The following is a 25981-nucleotide window of genomic DNA, read 5'->3' as shown; positions in this document are numbered from 1 at the left end:
AAAATCTGTGAGGAAGATTCAACTATGAAGGATGGTATTACAGAAATACTCCAAACACATGAAACTTATTTTACATTGACCCCGGGGACTTACTCATTATCTCCATGAAAATAGACTTTGCACAATAATTACAAACAACCAGTGCAAGGAATAAAATTGTGTTGTTTTAATTAGCTGTCTTTCTAAAAAATTACTTACTGGGAATATTTCAGATAAGACTATCTCTAAGAGATGACTAATAATTTTAAGAAAACAATGCTAAAAATGTAATAAAATGGAATGATCATACAAAAAACAAAGTACAAAAAATACGTTATGACATACTTGGCCATTATCATTATTCTGCATACATTTGTGGTGCATCTATGAGCTAGAACACTACCTATTCCCACTCATTTATTCTTCAAAATAATCCACCAAAATGGTGCTAATGCTAGCTGAGACTGATAAAAGATCAGCAATTGCCAGGATCACACAGCCAGGAAGATGCAAACCAGGCAGTGTGTCTTTACAATCAAACCTCCCACAGACTCTTCTCAAGTCTCTTACAAAAAGTAAACGTTCTTCTACCCGCCAAGTGCACAAACAGTGTTGTATGGCTTTGTGTAACCACAGACAGTTCTAAAGTAGAGGGAACCATGAGGCAATGTTCTAACTGGTTAGCCACTAGAATATCCTTTAATTTTGTATGTGCCTACGTATGTTGTCAGAGTCCCTGAGGAATTTATAAGGAAAACAGTTATTGGGGATTAGTTCAAGTATTCACTGAGCGCCTACCAGAACCAGGCACAGGGCACTGTCCTGGGTAACAGGAATACAGTGGCGAGTGAGACACTTAAGAACTCTGCATACTGGCTCTCTCTAGTGGTGCAACAGATTAAAGTGCAGCACTATAAAGCTATCCACAGCCACTGCCACATGAGTTCAATCCCAAGCCAGGGAGGTGACCCACATGTTGTGACATGCTGCTCCCCTCAGCAGTGTATTTCAGCCAATCTGCCTCTTCTGCTCCCTACTTTGCCTTTGGTGAATCCTCTCACACCTTGCAAATCTGACCTGTACCCCAATTTTTGTATGCATAAATAAAAATCTCAAAAGAAAAAAAAAAGAACTCTGTATATTCAAATGCCTTACATTCTAGATAGAAAGAGTGTATAATTTTAGGTAGTAAAAAAAAAAAAACAACTTTATGACAAAAAGATACCAATATGTCTCCAGAAATTCTATAGAAGAAATGGGATTTTTTTTAAAGTTGTGAATGAGAACAAAGGAGGTGTCTCATCCAGAAATTCATTCTGAACAGGAAGGACTATAGCCTGGAAGAAATTTCCCTTCATTAAAGAAATAGAAACTGGAGGAGGTAATGGGAAAGAAGCTTGTGCCAGAGGGCGGCACAACAAACCCAAAGAGAAGTTTAGGGTTAAGGTCATCTCCCTTTTATGGACAGGACACACATCACAATTCCTGCATATGCTCTCTGTATAATAATTTTTTCCTTTGGAAGAGTAAAAGTGAAGCTGTTATTTGCATCTTCTCTCCACTTTTCTAAATTAGATGCCATCAAAAACTGTTTAACACCAATTAAAAAGCCTTCTGTGGAGAAAAAGGAACTCTGCTACACTGCTGGTGGGAATGCATACTGGTAAAACCACTATGGAAAGTTGTTTAGAAGTTTCTCAAACTGCTCAAAATGGAGCTTCCATATGACCCAGCGATTCCACTTCTAGGTACTTACCCCAAGGAACAAAAACGTTGCTTAAAAAGGACACCGCACCCCCATGTTTATTGCTGCTCTATTTACAATAGGGAAGACGTGATATCAACTCAACTGCCCAAAGTAGATGACTGTATTAAAAGGATGTGGTACATACACACCATGGAATATTACTCAGCAATCAAAAAGGATAAACTCATGCCTTTTGCAGCAACATGGACAGAGCTGGAAGGGATCATGCTTAGTGAAATAAGTCAGAAAGAGAAAGAAAATGATGGATAGTTTCACTCATAGTAGTAGTGTAAAGGACTGGGTGGGGCAGGGGAAAGCAATTGTAATAAAGTAAAAATTAAAAACAATGAATAACTATAAACCAGAGACATTTTACAGGGACAGAGAGGGGAATAGGATCAAAACTGGGGTGGGAAAAGTGAACAGGACTATGGTGATGGGGTACTGATAAACTAGTGGTTATAATCCATGGGAATTATAACCGAGATGAAAAAATGCACAAAATGAAGAATGATAAAAAAAATAATAAATTAAAATAAATTTTTTAAAAAAGGCTTTTGTTTACCCTGATTTTGATCAAGAAAGATGTTAGTGTTCAAATGACATCTGAGTTACTCATTATAAGAATGTTAAGAGGTTATACAACCTCTATTGAGACTTTAATGGCTTTCTAATTCTCTAACTTAATACTACCCAACCACCTTTTAAAAGTTCCAGAGAGTATGTCATCGAGATGGATATTACATCAGTCAAAAGTGACTAATGGATCAGCAGACTCACAGATTCTTAAGAGTAGCCCAAGTTATAAATAAAATGGAAGTCCTTTAACTTAGAATCTATAGATTTCCTGAAATTGTAAGTAAAATTGTACTTGTATATGCACAGTTATTGAGTTATTCCATTCATTAGGAGTCAAAGAGGTGCATGAGCCATTAGAAGTTTTAAATTGCTTTCATAAAAATGAAAATTTTGCTTTGGACATTTTTTTTGGTCATCAGAACAAGTATTCTATAAAAACATATTTCCAGCCCTCAGAACTCCAAGACCAAACAGAGTAGGTATTATTCCATGTCTCTTAAGAAACAAATCATTAGTAAAAAGTACTCTGAAGCCAAGAGCTCTTCAGAGGAGAAGGAATCACTAAGAAGGAATAGAAATTAGTTTGCCCAGTCAGTACAGTCTTGAATTCTACAGCCAATTCTTCAACTGCCCAGCCATGTGACCTTGTGAAACTTACAACCATCCTGACCACTGTTTTCTGTTTGTATAATAAGAGGCTTTGGATCACTTTCAGACCTAAACCTTTCATAGCAACATTACAAACAATGGCTGTCTCAGGACTTGCTTTGATAGAATTTTGTTTACATACTGAGGTGAAGTTCAAGGCAATAAGCAAAATGTTTATGTTTTTGAAAGTGTTGGTCATCAGTAGAAGAGAATCATCTATTGACTGTAGCTAATAGTATTTATTTCTGCAACTAGTGAAAGACAAAAAGATATAAAAAATTATATATGAAATTTAATATGAAAAATTTAAGTGTGCATTTTGTTTGTTAGTCATCATTCATATGGCCAGACATCTCTTCTGGGATCTCCACCCACAAGAACGACAGGCGTTTCCTCTTGGACACCAGGAGGCAACGCCAACTCAGTCCTGGTCCAAATCTGAACTCATCTCTCTTTCCAAATCCTTCCTTCCCCTGTGCTTCTTTTTCTTAGGAAATGGTTTGTCAAGCCTGAAACCTAGGAGTCATAATTGACTCTTTTTTTCCCTCTCCTTTTCCATATTCCAATTCATTAACAGGTTCTGTCTCTTCAAAATATAATGTGTCCTGCTGTCTCCTAACTATAAAAACAACAAATGTGATCCTTAATCTTTTTTTTTTTTTGGTTAAAGATTTATTTATTTATTCATACAGAACTGGGGTATAGGTCAGAGATGCAGAGGGTGAGAGGATTCACCAGGAACAGAGTGGGGAGCAGAACAGGCAGATCGACGAAGTACACTGCTGAGGGGAGCAGCGGGCGGGTCAGGAGAGGTCTGCTAGGCCATGTGGATCTCCTCCGGGGCAGGCGGGATAGAACTCATGCTGAAGTGGCTTTAGTTTCTTAGTGCTGTGCTTTAACCCGCTGCGCCACCAGGGAGGGCCCGTGATCCTTAATCTTAAATCAAAATTTGCTTATTAAAACCCTCTAGGAGGTTTACATTCCCTTGGGAGTATAGGTCCAGCTTCACATTTTCCCAAATAGAAGCCCAATTATCTTAAATCATCTACCCATGTTCCCCTGAATGAAAATACCATCCTTATCATAAAATATACATGGTTCTGCTTCTGTACTTTCCATGACTTCTATTTTTTAATCCTGCATCATTATCATCACAGTTTAATTTCTACAGATTTATATTACGGTATGTTTTTATCAAGTTTCTTCTAGTTTGTTCTTTGTCACTTTTTTCTTTGTTGTTCCTGCCATGTGACTCATCCATATAAATTTTGGAACTGGAACTGACTTATCAGAGAAGTTTAAATACCTTTGGCAGAAATTCCAGTGGTGGAGAAGGGGAATTATGGTTATCAGACATATTCCCCTATCATAATTCATTACACAACTGGGCACATATATCAAACTGTTGTTTATTTTAGGCATGAGAGACAGCACATATTTGGGAATCTTGAGGTGGAGAACAAATGGAACAAGCACCAAAGCTAAGCCAGATTTCTAACTGGGAGTACTTTCCAAACCATGGCACAAAGATGACGGGAAGCCAAAGGGGATGCCAGCAGTGTCTCTGGACAGAGGAAACAGAATCTGAATTCAGAGCTGTTAAGGAACAGGAATCTGAGAATGGGGTCTGAGAAAGGATCTGTAAAGGGGAAAAAAACCCTAAAAATCTGTCTGCAAGTATTTTTTAAATCAGTATTCAATTATAAAGTCACCGTGCACAGGGCAATGATGTCTGGCAAAGAACAAAGACTGGGAGACTAGGAGCTGGACAAAAATTATAGGGGTCACATGGTCCTGAGAGATGTTCATGTTCTGAACAAACTTTGCTGAACATTCCAGGCACTCAGCAAAAGCTGAAGGATTACCAGTAATATAGGCCATGAATGGATCTTTTTAGATTCACCCTGAAAGTCTAAATCCAAGACTCAACATCATCTAACTAGGCATACAGAAAATGAATTACAGTTCACCTTTGAACACAGGCTTGAAGTGCACAGGTTTACTCACTCATTAGGGGATTTTTTCCCCCTTTCCATGGGTTTTGCATTTACTGTTCAACCAATGGGGATATCAGTTGGTTCAAAGCATAGATTTGGACCCCATAAGCAGGAGAGCTAACTGTACATCACACATGGATTTTCAACTGTGTATGGCTTGGTGCCCTGACCCCCAAGCTGTTTAAGAGTCAACTGTACTTATTACAAGAAAATTCAACACTTTCTGGAGGATAATAGAGTGACCCATACTCTCAAGCCCTTAGCAACATGTGGGCATAAAATAAAAAAGACATAAAGAGGCAGAAAAATTTTATCAAGATATGGCATAGATACTGGAGTTAGCGGACCAGGGCTATAAATTAAACAGTTATAAATGTACCAAGGATTGGGCCCTCCCTGGTGGCGCAGCAGGTTAAAGCACTGCACTAAGAAGCCTAAGCCACTTCCGCATGAGTTCAATTCCCACCTGCCCCGGAGGTGACCACATGGCGTGGCAGACTCTCCTGACCCACCCGCTGCTCCTCTCAGCAGTGTACTTCCGTCGATCTGCCTGTTCTGCTCCCCACTCTGTTCCTGGTGAATCCTCTTACCCAGTTCTGTATGAATGAATAAATAAACCTTTTTAAACAAATCTACCAAGGATTTAGATGAGAAAATAGGCATAATAAATAAATAAATAGAAAAATAGAAAACCTCATCAGAGAAATGGGCAAGCATACTATATACTGGGCTTTTTTTTGAGGGGGGGGAAAACACCAGGGCACTTGAGGACAGACCAATAGAAATTATGCAAACTAAGAAAGAGAAAAAAAGGTTGAAAACAGGGACAAAGCATCATAAACTACAGGTTAATGTCAGGTGGTAAAATATTGCAAATCTGGAATCCCAGAAAAAAGACAAGAAATTAGGGCAAAAAAAGTATTCCTTCCCCCACAATATCTGACAACATTAATCCATAGGTTCATCATGGTCAAATTGCTAAAAACAAAGTATGACAATCTTAGAGTAGCAGAGGGAAAAAGATATTTGTATACAGCAATAATATGGATGACAGCTGCCTTCACAGAAAAGCACCCTGCAACCAGCAGACCATGGATGACCTCTTTAAAGTGCTAGGAGAAAAATGATACACTGAACTGGAATTCTACATCTCAGCAAAACTATCCCTTGACAAGGATAAATGAAAAACTGAAAAAATTCATTACAAGGCAACTTGTACCACTAGAAATAGCAAATGAAGATTTTTATTTATTTATTTTTAAAGATTTTATTTTCTTATGCTTCAGAAATGGGGTACAGGCCAGAGGTTCAGGGGTGGCTAGAGGATTCACCAGAGAGAGAGTGGGGTGCAGAGCAGGCAGGTCAACAAAGTACACTGCTGAGAGGAGCAGCGGGCAGACAGGAGAAGCCTGCTCACCATGTGCGTGACCTCCGGGGTGGGGGGTGGAACTCACACTGAAGCGGCCACTACTTGGTTTAGCTTCGCAGTGCAGCGCTCCAACATGCTGTGCCACAAGGGAGGGCCAAGCTTTTTATTTTTAAAGATTTCTTTTTATTTATGCATATAAAAACTGGGGTGCAGGCCAGAGGTATGACGAAAGGGAAGTGAGATAATTCATAGAGACAGAGTGGTGGAGAACAGAATAACAGGACTGACTGAAATACACTGCTGAGGTGAGCAGCAGGTGAGTCAGAAGAGGTCTTCTGTGCCATGTGGGTCAGCTCAGGGAGATAGAACTCATGTTGCCATGGCTGGTGATCACTTCATAGCACCCAGGCTTTAACCCTTGCTCTACCAGGGAGGTTCCAGTAAATGAAGCTTTTTAAAAAAAGTTGATGTGAAATAGTATCAGATGGAAACCTGAATTTGCACAAAGGAGTAATACTGGAAAAGGTAAAAATGGGATAACAGACTTTTTTTGTGTGTGCTAGAAACCAATGTTACCTCAATCCAAAAAAAAAATCATGTAGTAGATTGTGAGAAAAAAATCAACTTTTTTAAAAAAAAGCAGGCTGCTTAATATACTCTGAGCTTGTACTGCATACAGAAGTAAAACTGTCAAGAGGAAGGTAAATGGAGGCATATATTTTAAGTTTTTGCATTAAAATTTTAAATATTTTATATAGATATGTATAAAATAGCATAAAATTAAATCAAATGAGGACTGTGATTGGTAAGGAGGCCTATTATTACCTCTAGAGCTGTCCCTTAAACACAAAAGAGTAAAAAAAAAACCTGAATTGATAAAAGGGATGAAATAGTATACTAAGACTTACTGAATCCAAAAGAAAATAAATAAAAATAAAATAAAAACAAGAGCACAGCCTGCTACTCTTCTCTCTTTAGTTTTAAACCTAATCACAGGACAAGTTACATAAATTATAACAGACTAAACACTTCAATTGAAAGGCAAAGATCTTTTCAAACTCAAGTACTTAGAAATAAAGTCAGCTTCTGATACTTAAATACATAAAATGCTGCCCATGGATGCCAATTGCTTTCTGTAGTAGCAAACCTAAACTCTGCCTGCAAATGTGAGATGACTTCTGAACACACCTACAGGTGACTCTAACGCAATCCCTAGGAGAAAAGACTGGAATGTGAATGTGATTAATAGCTAGCATTGAGTGACACTACATCCATTATTTAATGTTCACAGTTTGTTTCATTTCCTCTATGAGGAAGGTACCCCTCCACACGCACTTCATAAGGTTGCCGACTAAAGACTAAAGTTGGGACAGGTGTTCCCTGGTCACATGCTCTGAACTCTAAGCTGTCTCTCTGCTGAAACTAATCAGCTCTACTCTCTCCCTCACCCCACTTCCTGTATCTGGTCACAGCTGACATGTTCTCAGAGCATGTCTTGTCCCTTTAGGTCACAGAGTTTACTTCTGCTGATGCCTGGTGCAACCAATTCTATTCTATTCTGCCTGTCAGTGTGCTGCTGTTTCCCCTTGACCTTCCTTTCCCTCAGTTCTCAGCCTTGATTTTTCCTCATAAATCTGGTTCGGTGCCCCACTAACATGCTTCCTTATCATCTTGGGTATTGTGTTTCCATAAGACACATCATCATATATTATTTGGTGTCTATTTTTTTCCATCGAACTATAAAAGCTCCTTGAAATGAACACTGTGTCTTTCATCTCTATGTGCTTAATACCCAGCACAGAGCTGTGGCAGGTGGTGGGCGCTGTGCTTATTAAAGGAATATTTTGAAAACCAAAACGCTACAATATTCACCCTCTTTTAACCTTTCACACGTTTTTCTACTTTGCATTAGTCTTGTCTTTAAAAAAAAACAAAAACAAAAAACGAGCCCATATATATTGTATTTAGATGATTTGATAAAGAACAACAAATAAAATACCTTCTGGAATGTACTCCAGGCAAAAATTTCTCTTATCTGAACAATTTAATAGGATTTTTTTTTTTAAAGAAAATGAAAGCACATCAAGCCCCATCTTCTAGTAATACCTTCACTGCAGGAAACAGAAACTGAATGTCATGCGAAATTTGCACTAGCCAGTTACATGGCTGTGGATAGAACTGTCTCCATATTCCCTTCAATACTGAGGTGCACATAGGTGTGACAGTTACTATAAACCGCCAAAAAATCTTTTGCAACAAAATAGATAGAGAACACACTGGATAAGTAAATATTACCAATTAACCTATAATTTGGTCTTGATTAATTAAATCAGTATTTGATGTTTTTGCTTATATTGAGTTCCCTGAAACAGATATCAAAAATCAATCTTTTTGCTAAATGTATCCAGCATTGGCATATCATGAGCATTAACTCTGCCCTGGACCCAGTCTATCAACTCTCTGTTCTCTGGGCCCCATCTACTAGATGACAGATCATTGCCTCCACTTCTTATTTATAACATCATTTTATAAATAAATATCATAGATTTGGACCAATCTCTTGGGACCATCACACATGTCACTTCCTTAGGTGGGAAAAAATTATCAACTCAAGTTACCTAGTTTCTTTAAAAATTTAGTAACAATAAGATGTCCAGTGAAGTGTCGTGACAGGGATGATGGCTAAGAGTTACCTGTGGCTTCTGTGTAGGAGGCACTTTTCTATGTGGTCTCTCTACTTACTCATATGTGGTCAGTTTCTAGACAACATATGTGGTCAGTTTCTTTTATCATTATCCTAATTTTATAGGTAAGAAAACTGAGGCCCAGAAGTTAGATGACTTCCCTAGGCTCACACAGCTGCACAAGGCAGGTCTGGGATTGGGCCCTATATTTTTAGGTCCAGGGTCCATGTTCTAACCATGAAACTATGCGGCATCACAGAAATAATACTGAGCTGGCCAGAGCCAAAAGTACTTGCAACCTTGGAAGTAATAAAACCATTGGCTTTTATTTTTCAGACTCATTACCAAAAATCAAACAACACATCCTGAGTAATAATGTCCCTTTGAGATTACAACAGTTGAATATGGATCTCAGGCAAAAAAGAGTTGCCTTGTGCCCCCATTTCTACCACATCCTAACTCGGGACAGCTAGCATGGGGTTTTGACTAAGAGCACAAATCTAGGCAGCTGAAAGGTTCAGTTTCCCCCCAGTGGCCCCACCTGAACCAGCACCCTGAGAGTGAGAACTGTCTTCACTCTCCCAACTTGAACATATGGTGGGTTCGACCCCCCCACCATAGGCTAAATGGTCTCAGTTGGGGGCCTCGCTGAACCATGTAGCTCACTGCCAGGCAAAGGGATGGGCACGGGGCCCCCTGTCAGAATCACCCCCAGTACTTTTCAAACTGAGCTGGGAGAAACGTTTCCTCTCCAGTCACAAAACTGTGAGGACTTCAGCCTCACTCTGGCAGTGACCTTTGTACCGGATGTTTGAGAGGACGCCTATAAAGAGTCTCAGAGAAATCTGAGAGCACTGGAATCCCAGCTTCCATCCAGCCTCCCTTTCCAAAGTTAGCAGTACATCAGCCAATCATGTACCTTGAGGGGATTAAAAAGAATTCCTTGGGTTTCTGTCTGTCAGCTAGAGGAGTCTAACTCTAAAACTTGGTCTCCTCACCTGAGAATGAGGAAAGTTCAAGAAGAGCCCTTCTGTCCCAGGGGAGTTGTGAGGAGAAAGCAAGACACACACTTGAAACACTTTAGCAATGTGTCTTAGGCACAGAAAGGTTCCATGGCTGTTAGCTAAGTCAGTAACACCTACAATACTACTTGCCCCAACAGATTATCGCCAAAGATTATGGAGTCATAATCTTGGTTCTCTTGGTTCCTCTGTATCTGTCACCTCCAGATGTAGTGCACATACTGGTTGTGACTGTGCCTGGTTATAGTTCCAGCTGTAACTTCAAACTCCATGCAGAATGCAACTATTTCTTTCTTTCTTTCTTTCTTTTTAAAGATTTATTTATGCATACAGAACTGGGGTATACGCCAGAGGTGCAGGGGCGGTGAGAGGATTCACCAGAAACAGAGTGGGGAATAGAACAGCCGACTGATGAAGTACACTGCTGAGGGGAGCAGTGGGCGGGTCAGGAGAGGTCTGCCACGCCATGTGGATCACCTCCGGGGCTGGGGAATCGAACTTGGATTGAAGCGGCTGTGGCTCACTTGCAGTGCTGCATCTTTACCCCCTGCGCCACCAGGGAGGGCCCAGAATCCAACAATTTCTTGCAGTGTGCACCACAGCCAGGACACGAACTACTGCAATAGCCTCCTAACCCCCCCTCCAGCTTCCCCTGCTTCTGACAGGTGTACTCCCTGCCACACTATCACTAAGGCAGTCAGAGAGATGGTTCTTCACTGGCCTCTGTCAGAGCTGATCCCGCCCTGGCTTCAGCCTCCCTCATTCCTTCCCCACACTCTGCTCCCTGTTCCCCATGAGCTTCCCAATCCGCCCCTCTGCCCCACACAGGCTCCCACGTCAGGGCTTTTGCACTGTTTCCTCTAGGCAGGCCAGTCCTTCCCCAACTATCTCCAAGCCTCTCTCCCTGCTCTCTGGTAAGTTTTGACTCAAAGGTCACCCTTTTGGTCAGGCAGTCACTAAACACCAACCTAGAACCCCCAAAGTAGCTACAATGATGCTCAGTATTTTATCTTCATCAACATATTTGAAAAAAAGAAAAAACAACTTGAAATCTTTGTCCCTAGCAACTCAGGGTCTAGCAAATATCATGCTAGTTCCAATTTACTTATTGGTGAAAAACCAAAACCCTAAGTGCATGGAGAAAATAAATAAACTGTGGGGAGAAATGCAGCACCCCCGTCCAATCCAACTGCCCCTTTTCCGGTAACACCACTGTCTGGCCTGACAAATGGTTGCCCTGTTTGTGGTCTGTGTTCCCTCTCTAAAATGCAAGCATTCGGTGAGCAGAAATTCCTGACTGTTTTCTGTGCATTGTTCCCAGCATGACTGTGTTCCCAGGCACACAATAAACATTTGCTGAACGAATGGATGAATTTGCCCTTAGTCCCCTTTTGTGGGTATTGAGAGTCAAACCTGGACTAGAACAGGACAAATATATGGAAACCTTCCTAGGAATCGTTTTGCACTTACCTGGCACAGCGCACCCAGTGTGTGTGTCGGTACAGGGAGTAAAAGAAGCGCTGGCGATACATGTTCCATACTTTGATGGACTTGTCTTCAGAAGCTGTAGCTAGAAACTGGCCATCAGCTGAAAAGTCCACACTTCGAACTGGAGCGGTGTGAGCCTTAAATTCTGAGGATTTTCCTTTCCTGGAAAGGAAGTTTCAGATTGCTAACTCATTTAATTGTAGTCAATATCTAACCAATATAATGACTTTGAAAACAGGAAGCTGTTTGACTTCTGGAAAAACCAACACAAGGCTACACTGTACTGCTATTTATCAATACAGCTTCAGACTGGTTTTGTCACTTAAAGTCACAATTGATGTTTAGCAAGAAAGACCCTGAGGCCTCCACCCTGAATTGTATTTTGCTTTAAGTAGAAGCTAGGGAAACAGCTGTTTGAGCAAGTCTCCATAAGTTCCTGTTTTCCTCTGAAAATAGCAATGTACTATCTAAAGAACCTGCACCCTAGGCAGGCGAGGATTGCTTAAATCATTGGCTCTAAGGCCAGCTTCCAACCTGAGTCACCGGAAGGGACCTGAGGGAGTCTGGACTGGGAAGTTGTCCCCTGTCACACTCCTCTACATAAAATGTGCCTTGACAGTCTGACTGTCCTAGTCATGTTGCCACCCTTGTGCTGACACCTGAGTCCACGGGATATTTAAGACCAAGTCTCACACTCACAAGCAAGATCAAACTTAATGGTAGCAACAGTTTTGTTCTCAATATCTTGCAATTTCAGTTGCCTATTTTTCTTGGCTAAGTTGGAGAATAGAAAAAAAAAAAGAGGGAGAAAATATGTGCAGCACTTAAGGGTAAAAAATGTTAAAATAGGTCAGACTCGAGAGCACTGGAAGTGTAAGACAACATTTGGGGAGCACAGTGCTCCCAAGATCCCATGACACTGTCACTTCATGCTTCATCCAGACTCAGTGATGTTTCCATTTAGAAAGACAGACAGATGATACTTGATGGGGGAAATCACCACGACTGTTGGACAAAGATCAGACAACAGAATTTGCAAAGCCTAGAAATCACAATGCCCCTTCTTTTCCCTCCTCCCACACCCGGGGACCTAACAAACCCAACAAACCATATGGTAACAGTCTTCTAGGTATCCTTTGAATCCCTCTTCTCTCCCTATCCTAGTTAGCTTCATTAAGGTAGATATAACCTAATTATCCTTCACCTGGATTATTGCAAAAGCCCTTTCCCTGGTCTCCCTGTTCTAATCTTTTACCTCTCCTGTCGCCTATATACTGTGCTCGTTACCTTGGCAGAAGCGTAATTTCATGTATGCAAATCCCAGTGTCAACATACCACTGGTTAACCACAAGGTAAAAGAACAACGCCCCAGCTTGTTTCCAGGCCTCCTGCCTCCACAATGAACTTCAGACTCGGAGCTATCACGCTGCTCCAAAAGCGAGTCTGCCTCTGTTCTTACTGTTTCCTCAGCCTGCACTATTTCCCTGCCCCCAAACTCCTTTGACCAACTGGACAGGAGTATTTGTTCCCTACCTACCACATTTATTTTGTTTAATATTATATGGTACTTCAAAAAAAAAAAAAAAAAACAGGCCTGTTTCTCTCCTGTTAAACAGTAAGTTGTTTTTTTTTTTTTTGAGGACAGGAATGAGGATTAATTCATCTCTCTAACACTGATACCTAACACAGTGTCAGATAAACAAAAAGAGCTCCGTACATTTTGTTGAATTTCATTGAGAAAATTAATAATGCAAGGCCCTTAGCTCCATATGGGCCCACCCTTCCAGTGGCCTGTAAGGCAAATGTGGCTTTGTTATCAATTCCATTGCTGGAGTATAATATTGTACCAGGAGTAGCTAACCTCAATATTTTTAAAAATATTGGGATAAAATAAGGAAAAGTTCTACCTGTAGCAGTCAAGAGTGGTTTGGGCCTGAATTTAAGTAAACGACCTAGAAAACACACACACACACACACAAAGAAAAAACTTGGCATCTTCTATGACCAGGGAGCCAAGAGACAGTGTTGATCAAAATGATCAAAATCTGTCCTGGTCTTTAGTTCTCTGCCCCTCAGTGATCTTGTGTGTCCTCCTGTCAAAGGCTTCCTCTCCTCTGTAGGCTGAGTTAACCACTGGATCCGGCCTCAGCAGGAAGCGTATAAGAAACCAAGATAGGAGTGTCTTGTGTTTATTGGACTGTTGCTTAACTGGTTTCTAGTTTCTTACCTTGCATTAATGTAGGCTCCGAGTCTCACATATTTACTTGCCTTTCCTGCCCACATTCTCTTACCTGCCTGTTAGGATGAACTCCAGACTTGCTTCCATGCTTGTTCCTACTACTCTTTGTTAGCTTTCTAGACTCTAGCTGTGGTGTCTCACTGCAAAAACTTGCCCACAATTTCCTTCATTCCTGCACACACATACCGTACTCCTCCCTACCAGAGGTATCTCCTGATTCTTACTCTCTTTAAATCTTGGCTGGTGCTATGACTTATTTTGACCAATACTACATGACAGAAGTGACAAGATTCAGATCTAGCCCTCAAAAGGTCTAGCAGTTTCAGTTTGTACTCTTCTAGAACTCAAATTCTCTGCTACAAAGAAGTTCCTATCCTGCTGGACAGAGGGCCCTTGGAGTTCCCAGATGTCCAGCCACTAGCCAGCACCAAGGTCTTGGGTATGAGGGAGGCACTGGGCCTACTGCCAAGTTTATGGAGCCCCAGGCATCTCAGCCAGCATCAAACAGGGCAGAAGATTCACGCAGACAACCCATAAATTGTGAAAAGTTAGCTTTGTACTAAGCTACTGAAGTTTAAAGATGTTTAGATAGCAATAGATAAATGATACTCCAGCTTTCTTTCCATTGCCATAAAACATTATTGCTTTGAGTCTCCTGACCTCTGATTTAGAAAGAGGAACTAGCGATATCTGCACAAGTCTAAACATTGTGCTTGGATAAACCCACATAAATGCATGGTTTAGTTTGCTTGTAGCTCACCGACCCTCATACAGGTTATTCACTGAAGTTTTCCTTGAATTAGTAATGGGAGACTGAGGCTGTGTTGTGCCAAAGACAGTAAAACCACTTGCCTTAAGTTCCCATGGATTTCTGAAAAAGCTTTCCTTTTTGGACCCCAAATCAATTTCGCCCCCTTAAATTTCCCTCTGTAGGATCATCCATGGTGTTAACAAGCCACTTTGCTTCTGTTTTTACTACCGAGAGGGTAATATTCAGATTTCTTAAAGTAGGGCTTCCTTTGGCTGGTGGGAGAAAACACAGCAGCTTTATTTCATATGGGACTGCCTGAGCCTGTCCAGTAAATCACCTCAGCTATTGATTTGCCCACCTCAAACCATCCTGTCACAACAGAGTCAGAAAAAATGATTACATTCTTATTCTCTGATGTATTTGGGGGGAAGGGGAGCATGATAGAATGTGTTGGGTTTATTCTTACAATATTCCAGCAAAAAATAAAAGGATGGGTGTGAAAACAGATGAAACAAGAATGACAGAACACTGATTAGCCTGAATTTGGTGGGTAGGTGTGGTGGGGGGAATTGTTGTGCTATATCTTCTATGAAAGCCTATGTAATTAAGAGTTTAAAGGCTTTTAACAGTTGTGCTTAAAATAGAGGCTCTGTCAACTAGAGTTTAAAAAGCTTTTTAAAGTGATTATTTGTTAGCATACAAGAGGACCTTACATAAATACAATGATTTACACTTTTGTCAGAAAATGCTAGAGCCTGTTAATTAGACATCAAAGATTAGTGCTAGCACGGAGGTTTTTAATGAAGGCCAAAACACTTCTAAGACCTATGAATGGGTGTCAGGAGGTTAAATAAACTACAAAGTTTTGGTCATTTATGATGATGTGTATCTCTCTAGGGAAGATAGTCTGAAACTTACATAAGATTTATTAAGTGATCAATAATCACTCTCTCCCCTCAACTCCAAAAAAGACGTAAGATACATTAAGCGTATTCCCATGGTTAGAAATAGTTTTCAAACAGAAGACATAATCAGGAGCTAAAGATGAGGGGAAAGGCTGGTATAAAGGTTTGACTTATGATGAGGGAAGTACCGCCTCATATGTCTCGACTAAGTACAACGTAGGGGACAGGGTTGGCATTCCAGAGACAGGCATAGGGAATAGCCTCATCCCCTTTCATCATATACTTTCTCTTTCCTAAACCCAGAGCATATCAGGTGCTTATTTTTCTTACTTATCAGGGATCCAGAGTCTAACAGTTCTGTCTCGTGAAGCCGATGCCAGTAAGTTTCCCAGTGGAGAAAACTGCACGCTGGTGACAACATCTTTGTGACCCACATATCTGAAAGCTCGAGCTGGTGGCTTGAAATTCCATAGCATGAGAAATGTATCCCAAGAAGCAGTAGCTATCAAGAAAGAGAAGAACAAAACCACTGTTTGTTAAAATGCAAACACAGGGATGTCTCATTACAATGGGCAACATATTTAATAACAAGAAGTCCAGGCCACAGAGGGACTGGCGGGTGTAAGGCTGACCAAGTACTGACAAAAAGCACTTTCAAAGAAACCCAGTGTTATGTCACTAATATGCAAGTTGACTGTGTCTTATGTAAGCACAGAGAAAGAAAAGTGACCCCGTATTTGGTTAGAATTCAATAACTAGGTATTTACGAACAGAAGGACGCAGAGTATAACAGAGTACAGAGTATAAGTTAACCCTTGCCACAAGGACTGAATGATTTTCCTGAGAGGGCCGAATGAGATGACAAAAGATTTATTTATTTATGCATACAGAACTGGGGTACAGGCCAGAGGTGCAAGGGCGATGAAAGGCTTCACCAGAGACAGAGTGAGGAGCAGAGTAGGCAGATCAATGAAGTACACTGCTGAGGGGAGCAGCGGGTGAGCCAGGAGAGGTCTGCTGTGCCATGTGGGTCAGCCCCATGGCAGGGGAGGAAACTTGAGCTGCAGTGGCTGCCAATCACTTCATAGTGCTAAGCTTTAACCCCTTGCTTCACCAAGGAGGCCCCTCACTGACAATCCTTAACTCTTCTAACTGTATGTCAGTTGACCCAGGAATACCTTTTATAACTAGATAATGAGATCTTAAGATCTCTTTCTGCCCTGTTTTTTTTTGACATTCTATGATTATTAAAAAAAAAGTATGATATATACTTGCTGATTCTCAGTGCACACATGAGATTTGTATAATACAATTTACTTCAATAAAAAAAATTTGTGTGTGCCAGACATTTGCTTAAGACCCTAAGAAAAACAATCAGTGGTAAATAAAAATGAACAAAAGGAAGACAGATTGAACTCTTAGCCTAAAATCAAATTTTATATATATGTGTAGTCTTCAAATTATCCAGGTCAATGAGAATCACTAAATCAAGAGAGTAGAATGCTTAGAAAAAAATAGAACCTGTAGAGTCAAAATACAGTTCGTTCACCATTAGAAGAAATATATGAGGTGACTGAAAACCTAAGTTCTTCAGTCATAAATAAAATTTATTTGGACTTAGCCTATATGCTGCTTCCAGGTGAAACAGCTGAAATGAGGTTTTTAAGTGTCAAGCTCTAATGTCGCATACAATCTACTTTTTAAAACAACTGATGTTCCACCACAGCTTATCAAAGTATTAAATATTTACATCAGCATCTGAATCATCTGGGGTTAATGAAGACAAAATCAGGGGAAAAATCAGTTGAGCTCTAGGCTGTTAAGCTGCAAACAAGGTCCACAAAGGGACGAAGACATAATCCCTTACCTCAAAATGAGATACTGAAAGCATTAAGAGAAATAATACTCGTAATTATTGTAGAAAACACTCAAAGGTAGCTCCGATATGTGGTTTTGTTTTAGTGTTAGCAGCAGCAGTAACAGCCTGGATAATATACTCAAGACTGAAAACTGGATGGGATCACTTAGGAAGCACATATAAAGCAGGTGAGAGAACTTAACCTTGAGGGGAGAGCACAGGAAGGAGATATACTTGAAGCAGGAGGTTTCTAGGAATTCAAGAAGTGTCCAAGAGGGTCATGAACTGTGTCAAATGCTTTAAAGAGACTTATTCTGATCAGGTTTGAACAGGACCGGCTACATAATTTTTGGAAGCCAGAGTCAAAATATAACTATGGGGACTCTTACAGACTTTAAGAATTTCAGGACAGTATTATCAGGCATAAATTAAGTGTGAGGATCTGTGTGACCATGTAGATTATGTGCCCATAAACCTAGGCCTGAAGATCAAACACTGGCTTCACAGTAAGAATTGCTTTAGTGGCCAGGTGGGATCAAAGCTGGACAGTGTGGGTTAAGGGCAAATGGAAAGGAGACGGTGAAGAGAGACATGATTCATAAGCCCATTAAATGTTTACAGGGTCCCAATACTCAATGTGATAAGAACCAGAAAAAAATGGCATTATGGAAGGGATCACGGTGAAACAATTGGGGTGAGGTGAGGTGTTATAGGGATGAGAATATAAAGTAAGCAACAGCTTCTGACTTCAGTTTCACATTTTGTCAGAAGTCAAAGGGCATCTTAACCAGAGTGGATCTTCACCAATGATGAAATTTAGAGTTGACAGCTACCCGTACCCACATTAAAGCAACATTTGCGATGATCAGCATGATTCCCACTAAGAGAAGCAATTGACAGTACAGGCTGGTCAAATGGTTTAGAGGATGTAACAGCTGGGTGAGGTAGCAATGGAGAGCCTATTAACTAAGACACAGTAGGAGAGAAGTCCCAATTAAAAAGTGTGGCTCAGAATTCACTCAATTTAATTTCAGGAAAACAAGGGGGGTAAAGGTGAAGAGTCTAGAAAGATCCCATTCTTATTTTAAAAAACCCATGAAAACCAACACATTATTTTCCTCCTTACTTCCTTAACCTTATCCTACCGAACCTTAATAACCTGATAATAAAATGTATTTGATTACTGATGCCAATGTATTACTGTGTCAACTTGGAATTTGATTTCACATATTTTTATTGAACCAGATCCTATATAAACACTTCCATTCAATTTAAAATGTCAACGTTGCATCCATCATCATCTGACTGGTTTATTTTGAGATAAAATGTCAAAGGGAGGAAGTGGAGAGAAAAGGTTAACTATTATATCTACTCACTAAAAAAAACTTATTTATATTCTATAATAATCATCCATTGTTTCAAGAAACCTTCCTTTTGACATAAGAAAGGACAAAGTCCATGCTTACAGAGGCCAGTGCTTTGTTCTGGAAGGGACAACAAAGACCACACTCATGGAGGCCACATTTGCTCTCTATAACTTCCAAGGGTCGACAGTGATAGTGCCAACTTTAAGTAGCAATGACCTTCTTTTAGTTAACCCAAACTCTCTTCCTTGTTGATTTAACCAAATTAAACTAGCTAATTAGAAGTCTGTTCTGTTGGAAATACAATTTCCTGGAAGAAAACAGCACTGCCTCCAGTTTTTGTGAGTGGTTAACTTATCTTTTCAATTGGCAATAAGTGTACACAATGTCAGAGAATTCCAAGATTACACAAGACTATCTACCACAATCTTCCAGTATTGGCCACCTGGTTCTCCTTCCTAGAGATAACGGTATTAAGCGTTTCTTGTGTGAATAGTCACATGTATTTTTTATACAAATGGCAGCATGCTACACCTGCCATTATGAATTTTATGTCTCCAGTCTGCCTTCCCCAGACTACGGAGGGTAATATATTGGAGATGATGATTTTAGTATAGAGAGCTGCTTTATTCTTTCACATCCTAGTTTTGACCATCATTCCTAGAAGAAATCGGAATTTTCCTAGGATGAGAAGTCCACTTCTGGGGTTTGTGCACAGAATGTACATGCTGGAATAGCTTGTGATTCAGAAGGTAAGAAATACTCAAATAACAATGGGCAAAAAGTAGTCTTTTTAATATCAGCATGGCATTCTCTTGTGTATCTGTACTTTATATAACCAATCTACTCTGTTTAGGTTGCTTACAGTCTTGTGTGTTTACAAATGACAACATAAGACACATGAGATTAATTCTTAATTATTGATAGATCAAAGAGTACATCATTTATAATTTACGAAAAACGTTTGCATTCACAATATATTATCATTCATAACTATAAATTTGTGTTATATCCCTTGTGACCTTTTCATTCCATATTTAAGAGAGTCCTAATAATTTCAGATCAACTTCCCATGAACTTTTCAGTTGCTTCTGAAGCCCACCAAACTATCTTCTACCCTTCTTACATCTCACTTTAAAATCTACTACTGAAAAAAAGTCAGGTTTCTCGTTTGAGGGCTATATCTTGATGCCAAGTTCTTGCTAATTTTTGGATTAGAAAATAAATACTGGACTGCCTTCTTCAGGAAAAAAAAAACAATTGAGGAAATCTTTAAAAAGGAGTTTTCCATAAGTATTTTTAAAAAAGATTTATTTATTTATTCAAACAGAACTGGGGTACCGGCCAGAGATGCGGCGGGTGAGAGGATTCACCAGAGACAGAACAGGCAGATTGACGAAGTACACTGCTGAGGGGAGCAGCGGGTGGGCCAGGGGAGGTCTGCCGCGCCATGCGGTCACCTCCAGGGCAGGCGGGCATCGAACTCATGCAGAAGTGGCGTAAGCTTCGTTTGCAGTGCATTAACCCGCTGCGCCACCAGGGAGGGCCTCCATAAGTATTTTTAAGAAAAGAAAAAGAAAATATAATCCCAGGTATATACATCTATAAACCTAGATAGAAGGAAGAAGGTTGCACTATAATGTTGGAATTTTAATTAGAGAAACTTTAATATACTATCTTATACTTTTAGAGTTTGTACTATCCAACCACTGTATAATAATATAATTAAGTGCTGGAACTAACTTAAATTTTTCTGCTCTAAATGAGGGGATAATTAAACATGCTTTCCTTTTAGCTGACACTAAGTAATTAGCTTGCTACTGTAGCGTGAACTGAAAGGAGCTGTGGGTGCTTTAAAAATAATCTTTAGTAATAACAATCTGGAGAAATTTTATTTTATTTATTCAAATTCCACAAGTCTATGAGGACTGACAATAATTTTGCTGAGTTATTACTAGGGGTCAAGAACCTTTAAGGACTGTATAAGCATTTCTTTTATTTAAGTCTCATAATAGGGTATGTAAGTATCATTACCCCCTCATTTATAGATGAGGAAAACAGGCTTAAAGAGGTTAGATAACTTGGTCAAGAGCATGAAGATGGAAAGAACTAGAATTCTATTTTCAACCCAGTTCTACCACACTCTAAAGCCTGGGCATTTTACCAATAACCCAAAGCACTGGAATTTGTGGACTATCTCCATTAGAATTCCTAGGGACCTTGTTAAAAATTCATATTACTAGTAAGTTACATTCTTTGGGTAAGACCCATGAATCTCAATTTTTTTCTGCTTTCTCAGTTCATTCCGTTACCTATTAGGATTAGAGAAATAGCATACTCTACTGGGGCCATATAGTGTTCACACTAAATTAGCACTTGGGATTAATTTTTAAAATTATAACAGTAGGAGAGATTCAATAAAGCTACTACACAGGTTGCCACCAAAAATCACCATATAAAAAGAATTTCTGGCAATCTTTTATTATGGTTTACTGCAGAGAAAATAACTTAAAAATTCCAAATTTCATCATATTTATATTCTGCTGCAAAAAGGTAAAATTAACTTGCTATTTACCATCCTTTATTCTGCAAATATTCTACTCATTAAGTAGGGATTTAGTCAGTGACACGGTAATCTTGATGGGGGAAAAAAGGGAGGAGAGAATGACAACTTCAATCATAGAATTATTTAAATTTAAAATATTAACTTCTAACACGCAGTTCAAAACCTGCAAACCATGTGAACATATTAATAAAATCTTCCTCTGGGAAGGGACTAACCGACTCAACAGAAAAGACCATGGCTCCAGACCAGGATTAGCCAGGTTTTGCTGCTTGCTAGCTCTCTAGCTTCAGAAAGCTACCAAACTTTCAGTTTCTGCACCCATCAAAAGGGATGGCAACACTTAACAGGCCATTGTTTTCTCCTTTCTTCTTTCCTCTCATGACCTCCCAACCATTCTATGAAACTCAAGACCCAGCACGTTCCAAGAGACTATTGAGAATAAAACCACCAGGTTCTGGTCCAGCAGTCATCAATCATCAGGAACATTCACTCTCTTAATGCTCTGGGTTGCCCTTAGGATACCCATACTTTCTCTTCCCCAAAGCTACCACTCACCAGATGGTCTTCCTTATATCTGTCTTCCTCTCTGAAAGACCCTCCTCCTGAACTATTTAAACCTTGCCTCCTCTTGGGGACACCAAACTTGCTGAAACTCTCAAGTGAAGATCATTTTCTCTATCACGCTTCCTCTACCTCAGATCAGTCTGCTACTCCATTTGATTCCTGGTATCGTCAATTCATTCAATAAATGTCTCACTCAGGGTAGGGGAGTCCTAAATAACAAAAAGGGCAAATCCCTTAAGTGGGGAGCTTAAATTCAAGGGAAGGAAGTAGAAACAAACAAACAGGCATATATATTTTAGGAGACATGGAAAAATAAAAGTCATGACAGTTTTATGTGGGACTAGAATATTTCATTTAGATGGAGTGATAAGTGGCACTTGATGTAAGAACTGCAGGACAAGGAGCCAGTCAAGCTGAGTCAGCGCAGAACAGTTTGGACCAACAGGACAGCAGGGTGGTTCCAAAGACCTTTACTTCTTGGCTCCTCAGCAACCCACTCTGTGGTCACACCCTGGATTTTGTCACTGCTGTGCCTGAACATTCATGGAATCCCAGCACGCTCTGACAACTTGGCTTTTCTCACAGCTCACTTCTCAACAGCTTCTTTCTCGGCCAGAACTTTGGTCTTTTAATCTATGCTCTCCACTCAGGCGACCTTTTCACCATCCTCATTTTGCTCTCCAATTAATAATCTTCATCCTTCTCCTTACCCAATACAGAATCACCCTCTTACACAAACCTTCTATCACTTCTCTCTCCCTTCTGCCTTCAAATCCACCAGCAGAATCCCAGTAACTCTGCCTTTTTTGCGACGACTTCTGTGTGACTGAGCGTTGCTAGGTCCCCACAGACTCTGGACGCATTATACACTATGGTTACTCTTTCCCAGGACCTCCATGCTTCTTTACAGTGCTCAGTTCTAGAACAGGTCCCTCCTCACGCTCTCTGATAACACTATTTAACAACTCCTCTCCATAGTGGCACCCACTCTGGACCTGGCTTCCATAACACCCTAACCCTAACGGATGACTTTCCCTCCTGGCTCACTCAGTATTCCTTAGGTCCTTTTGTTATTTCCTCTTCTGATCTAAAGGATGGAGATATTTAGGACTCAGACAGAGTCCATTTGCCCTCATTCTTGTATGTTCTTCCCAGGGATCTCATCTAGTGCTATGCTTTTAAATACCATCTCTGTGCTGATAACACACAAATTTCTTTCTTTCCTAGACCACCCACCTAGCTTGAAGACCACCTTTCTAGTTTGAACCATCGTCAACTCTTGTTATTACTATCATAGCTCCTAATTGGTTTCTCTACTACTCAATCCCCACACAGCAGCCAGAGGGGCCTTTTTCAATTCTAAAGTAGATTTTGTCATTCCCTTATGTAAAGCCCCTCATCAATCATATCCACTTCCCACATCTTTCAGAATAAAATCCTACAGCATGGCTTCTGTCTTCCTCTGGCTGCATTTAACAACCATTAACTTGGAAATTTAAAACCACATAAACTTATTCTCTCCCAGCTCTGGAGGCCAGAGTCCAAAACCTGAGCGGTGCTAGCAGGGCCCTGATGGTCCCAGGAGGAGCTGCATTCCTTACCTCTTCCAGATGGGATTCCTTGACACTGTGGACCCTCACTCCAGCCACTGTCTACCTGCATGAGGTCATTCCTCTCCTGCCTGTGTCCCCCAGATAATTTAGGTCACCCAGATAATTCAGGATGATCTCTTCTTGAGATCCTTACTTTAATGTGGAAGACCTTTCACCCGGTATGTTCACATTGACAGATTCTAGGGATCAGCACATGGACATATCTTTTAAAGGCTCACCATCTAACTCATCATAGCCCCCAAAGCCTTATATAGAAGCTGCCGCTGCCTCTCGGCAAATTCACCTCCCAAAGTTCTCTCTCTTCCACTGTGTATAGATTCTACCTACCTGGCCCTTTAGAAAGATTTTCCTGATTAAGAACATGCTCTTTTCCGTCTTAGGTCGTTGCATGTCCTTGCACGCAATCTCTTTCTATTCTTTGTCTAGCTAATTCCTCCTTTGGGTCTTGAAATCGAACTTTCACATAGAAGTGTTTTTGATCCCATATACTTAACTAGTGCTGCCACTGTTTCTCCAAAACACCCACTCCTTTTCTTCACAGCCTTCAACTATTTTCCTGTTTCAAGTTGTGTTTCCACATGATTTTTGAGTTTATCTGCAAATATTTGTCTTTATTTCTGTGCCATGAATTCTTCATGCCATCCTAAGAAGCACACCTGCTTTATTCATCGTTGTATGTACTCCAGGGCATACAATACAATACAGTGGTACACAGTGGCATTGCTAGATAAAGGAGTACTAAATACATGGGGCTCTTCCCATTTCCCTTTTGAGCAGGATCAGAGAAATGCAAATAAATGGCAACCATTTATTTGAGGACACAGCTGGTCTGCTGTAGACACATCTCCCAGGCTAGCCTGGGAAAGCGATCAAGCTGGGCGCAAAAGGAAAAGCAATACCCAATTATTAGCCAGTTGGAAGTACTTCTCCAGTCCTCAGTTCTGCCATGGACAACTATACAAAGCAGGAATACATGTCACCTTTTATAATAATCTCTGCCTCCTTTCCAAAATAATTGAATGAGGTTTTTCTGAAATGCTAGGAAAGACTCTAAACTAAGTTCACTGCAGCCTAAGCTGGGAGTCTTACATACATGTGCACACACACACACGGGACATGGGGCACACACATCTACCTAATTCTTCTGAACTTCAGAATGACTTGAGTATCAACAAGAAACCCTGTTGCCTGTTCAAAAGGCTGATATTCAGAGAGGGGTATGGAAATATTTCCTGGCACATACAGAATTCTCCATCCTGCCTTTCCCCTGTTTTCTTAAATGAGATGTCATTCACAAACTGTAAGTTCACCCTTTTGAAGTGTATAATTCAGTGTTTTGCTCAAAGTTGTGCAATTATTGTCACTAATTCCAGAACATTCTCATCACCCTCTGGGTCCCCCTCCCACCCATCCTCATTAGCTATCATTTACTCTTCTTTGCTCCCCAGCTCCTGGCAACTACTAATGTACTTTCTGAAATTTTCAGTGAAACTGAAACAAAGAAAGATGAAATGACCCACACGGGCTGCAGTGGCAGTGTGAGAGCAATACTGTAACCACCCGTGCTCACAGGGACTGTTTAACTGTATGAGACACAGTGAAGAGGTTTAGCTAACTATATATACCCCAAATGTGACTATGTTTACCTGCTGCATAAAACAGAGTCCTCTGAATAGTGATTTTCATGCAGTGTGCTGGGCCAAGGAGAGGGAAGGGTGTAGGATGGTAGGCACTTAGAGGAAGAGGGTAGCTACCTGCGAATCACATTTAGGGACAGAGTGACTGAGCCAAAAGGCTTAGAGAAATGTGAGCGCATATGGCTTATAAGGGTAGACATGGTCTTTTCAGTTCAAGGTTTTGAAATTGGTTTTAATATGATCAGGTATCCACTTGCATCCATTTATAGTGCACCCAATGGATCTCAGAGATCCCTGATCGTTTCATTTTGTTTACGAGTAGTTAATGTATTAATGGTGCTAATACCACTTTACAATACTTGCTGCATGATGACATCAGGCAAAATGACCTAGAAACCAACATTCTTTTATATCCGACTGTCTGCATTTTCAAGTAAGTAAAAGAATCACAAGCTTAACTTACTTCTGTTACCATCAATAAATGTGTACACAGTAACAGTAACCCCACAGACTAAAATCATCATAATCCATTTGCAAAAATAATTAGGCATACATTTTATTTTATGTCTTAATCAACATTGCAAATACCGTTAACAAAAGGAGAATGGAAACCACTCAGTACAGAAAAAAAATTCATCACTGAAAAGATGAATTCTGAACTTCAATAATCTTTGCACTTATTTAAAAATATTAAAACAGCAATTCAAGAGAACAAATCAAAATGAATATTTTATTAATTAAAATGAAGACTCTAAATCAACTCAGACTGGACAACTTAAAAAATAACCTCCTGTCTTCAATCTAGAAATGTTTAACTCACCAGATCTGATAATAAATATCCTCAGGACCCTACATTTAGCAAGTAATCAATTTTTATTTTACAAAGATATTTTGAGTGACAGAAATCCTGCAGATGACTACATTATGATTTTTAAATGACTGCTAAAAATGCCTAGATTGTCAATGTATTC

General features: G+C 40.1%; 1 protein-coding gene across 3 annotated transcripts in view; it reads right to left on the bottom strand.

The window, feature by feature from the left end:
* Nucleotides 1–25981, bottom strand: part of POC1B (POC1 centriolar protein B) — a 72021-nt gene that overhangs the window by 37433 nt on the left and 8607 nt on the right. For all 3 annotated transcript variants that reach the window (XM_012720685.1, XM_004675830.2, XM_012720684.1), the window contains 2 exons: nt 15739–15910; nt 11496–11675 (listed from right to left, as the gene is read on the bottom strand). In XM_012720685.1, coding sequence (XP_012576139.1) covers nt 11496–11675; nt 15739–15884 — 326 coding nt within the window. In that variant the 5' untranslated portion in view covers nt 15885–15910. The remainder of the gene's footprint in view (nt 1–11495; nt 11676–15738; nt 15911–25981) is intronic.

Source organism: Condylura cristata, unplaced genomic scaffold, assembly GCF_000260355.1.
Source record: "Condylura cristata isolate star-nosed mole 26May11 unplaced genomic scaffold, ConCri1.0 scaffold00004, whole genome shotgun sequence".
NCBI lineage: Eukaryota > Metazoa > Chordata > Mammalia > Eulipotyphla > Talpidae > Condylura > Condylura cristata.
The sequence above is the reverse complement of the archived record's forward strand: the minus strand, read 5'-3'. Positions and strand labels throughout refer to the sequence as shown.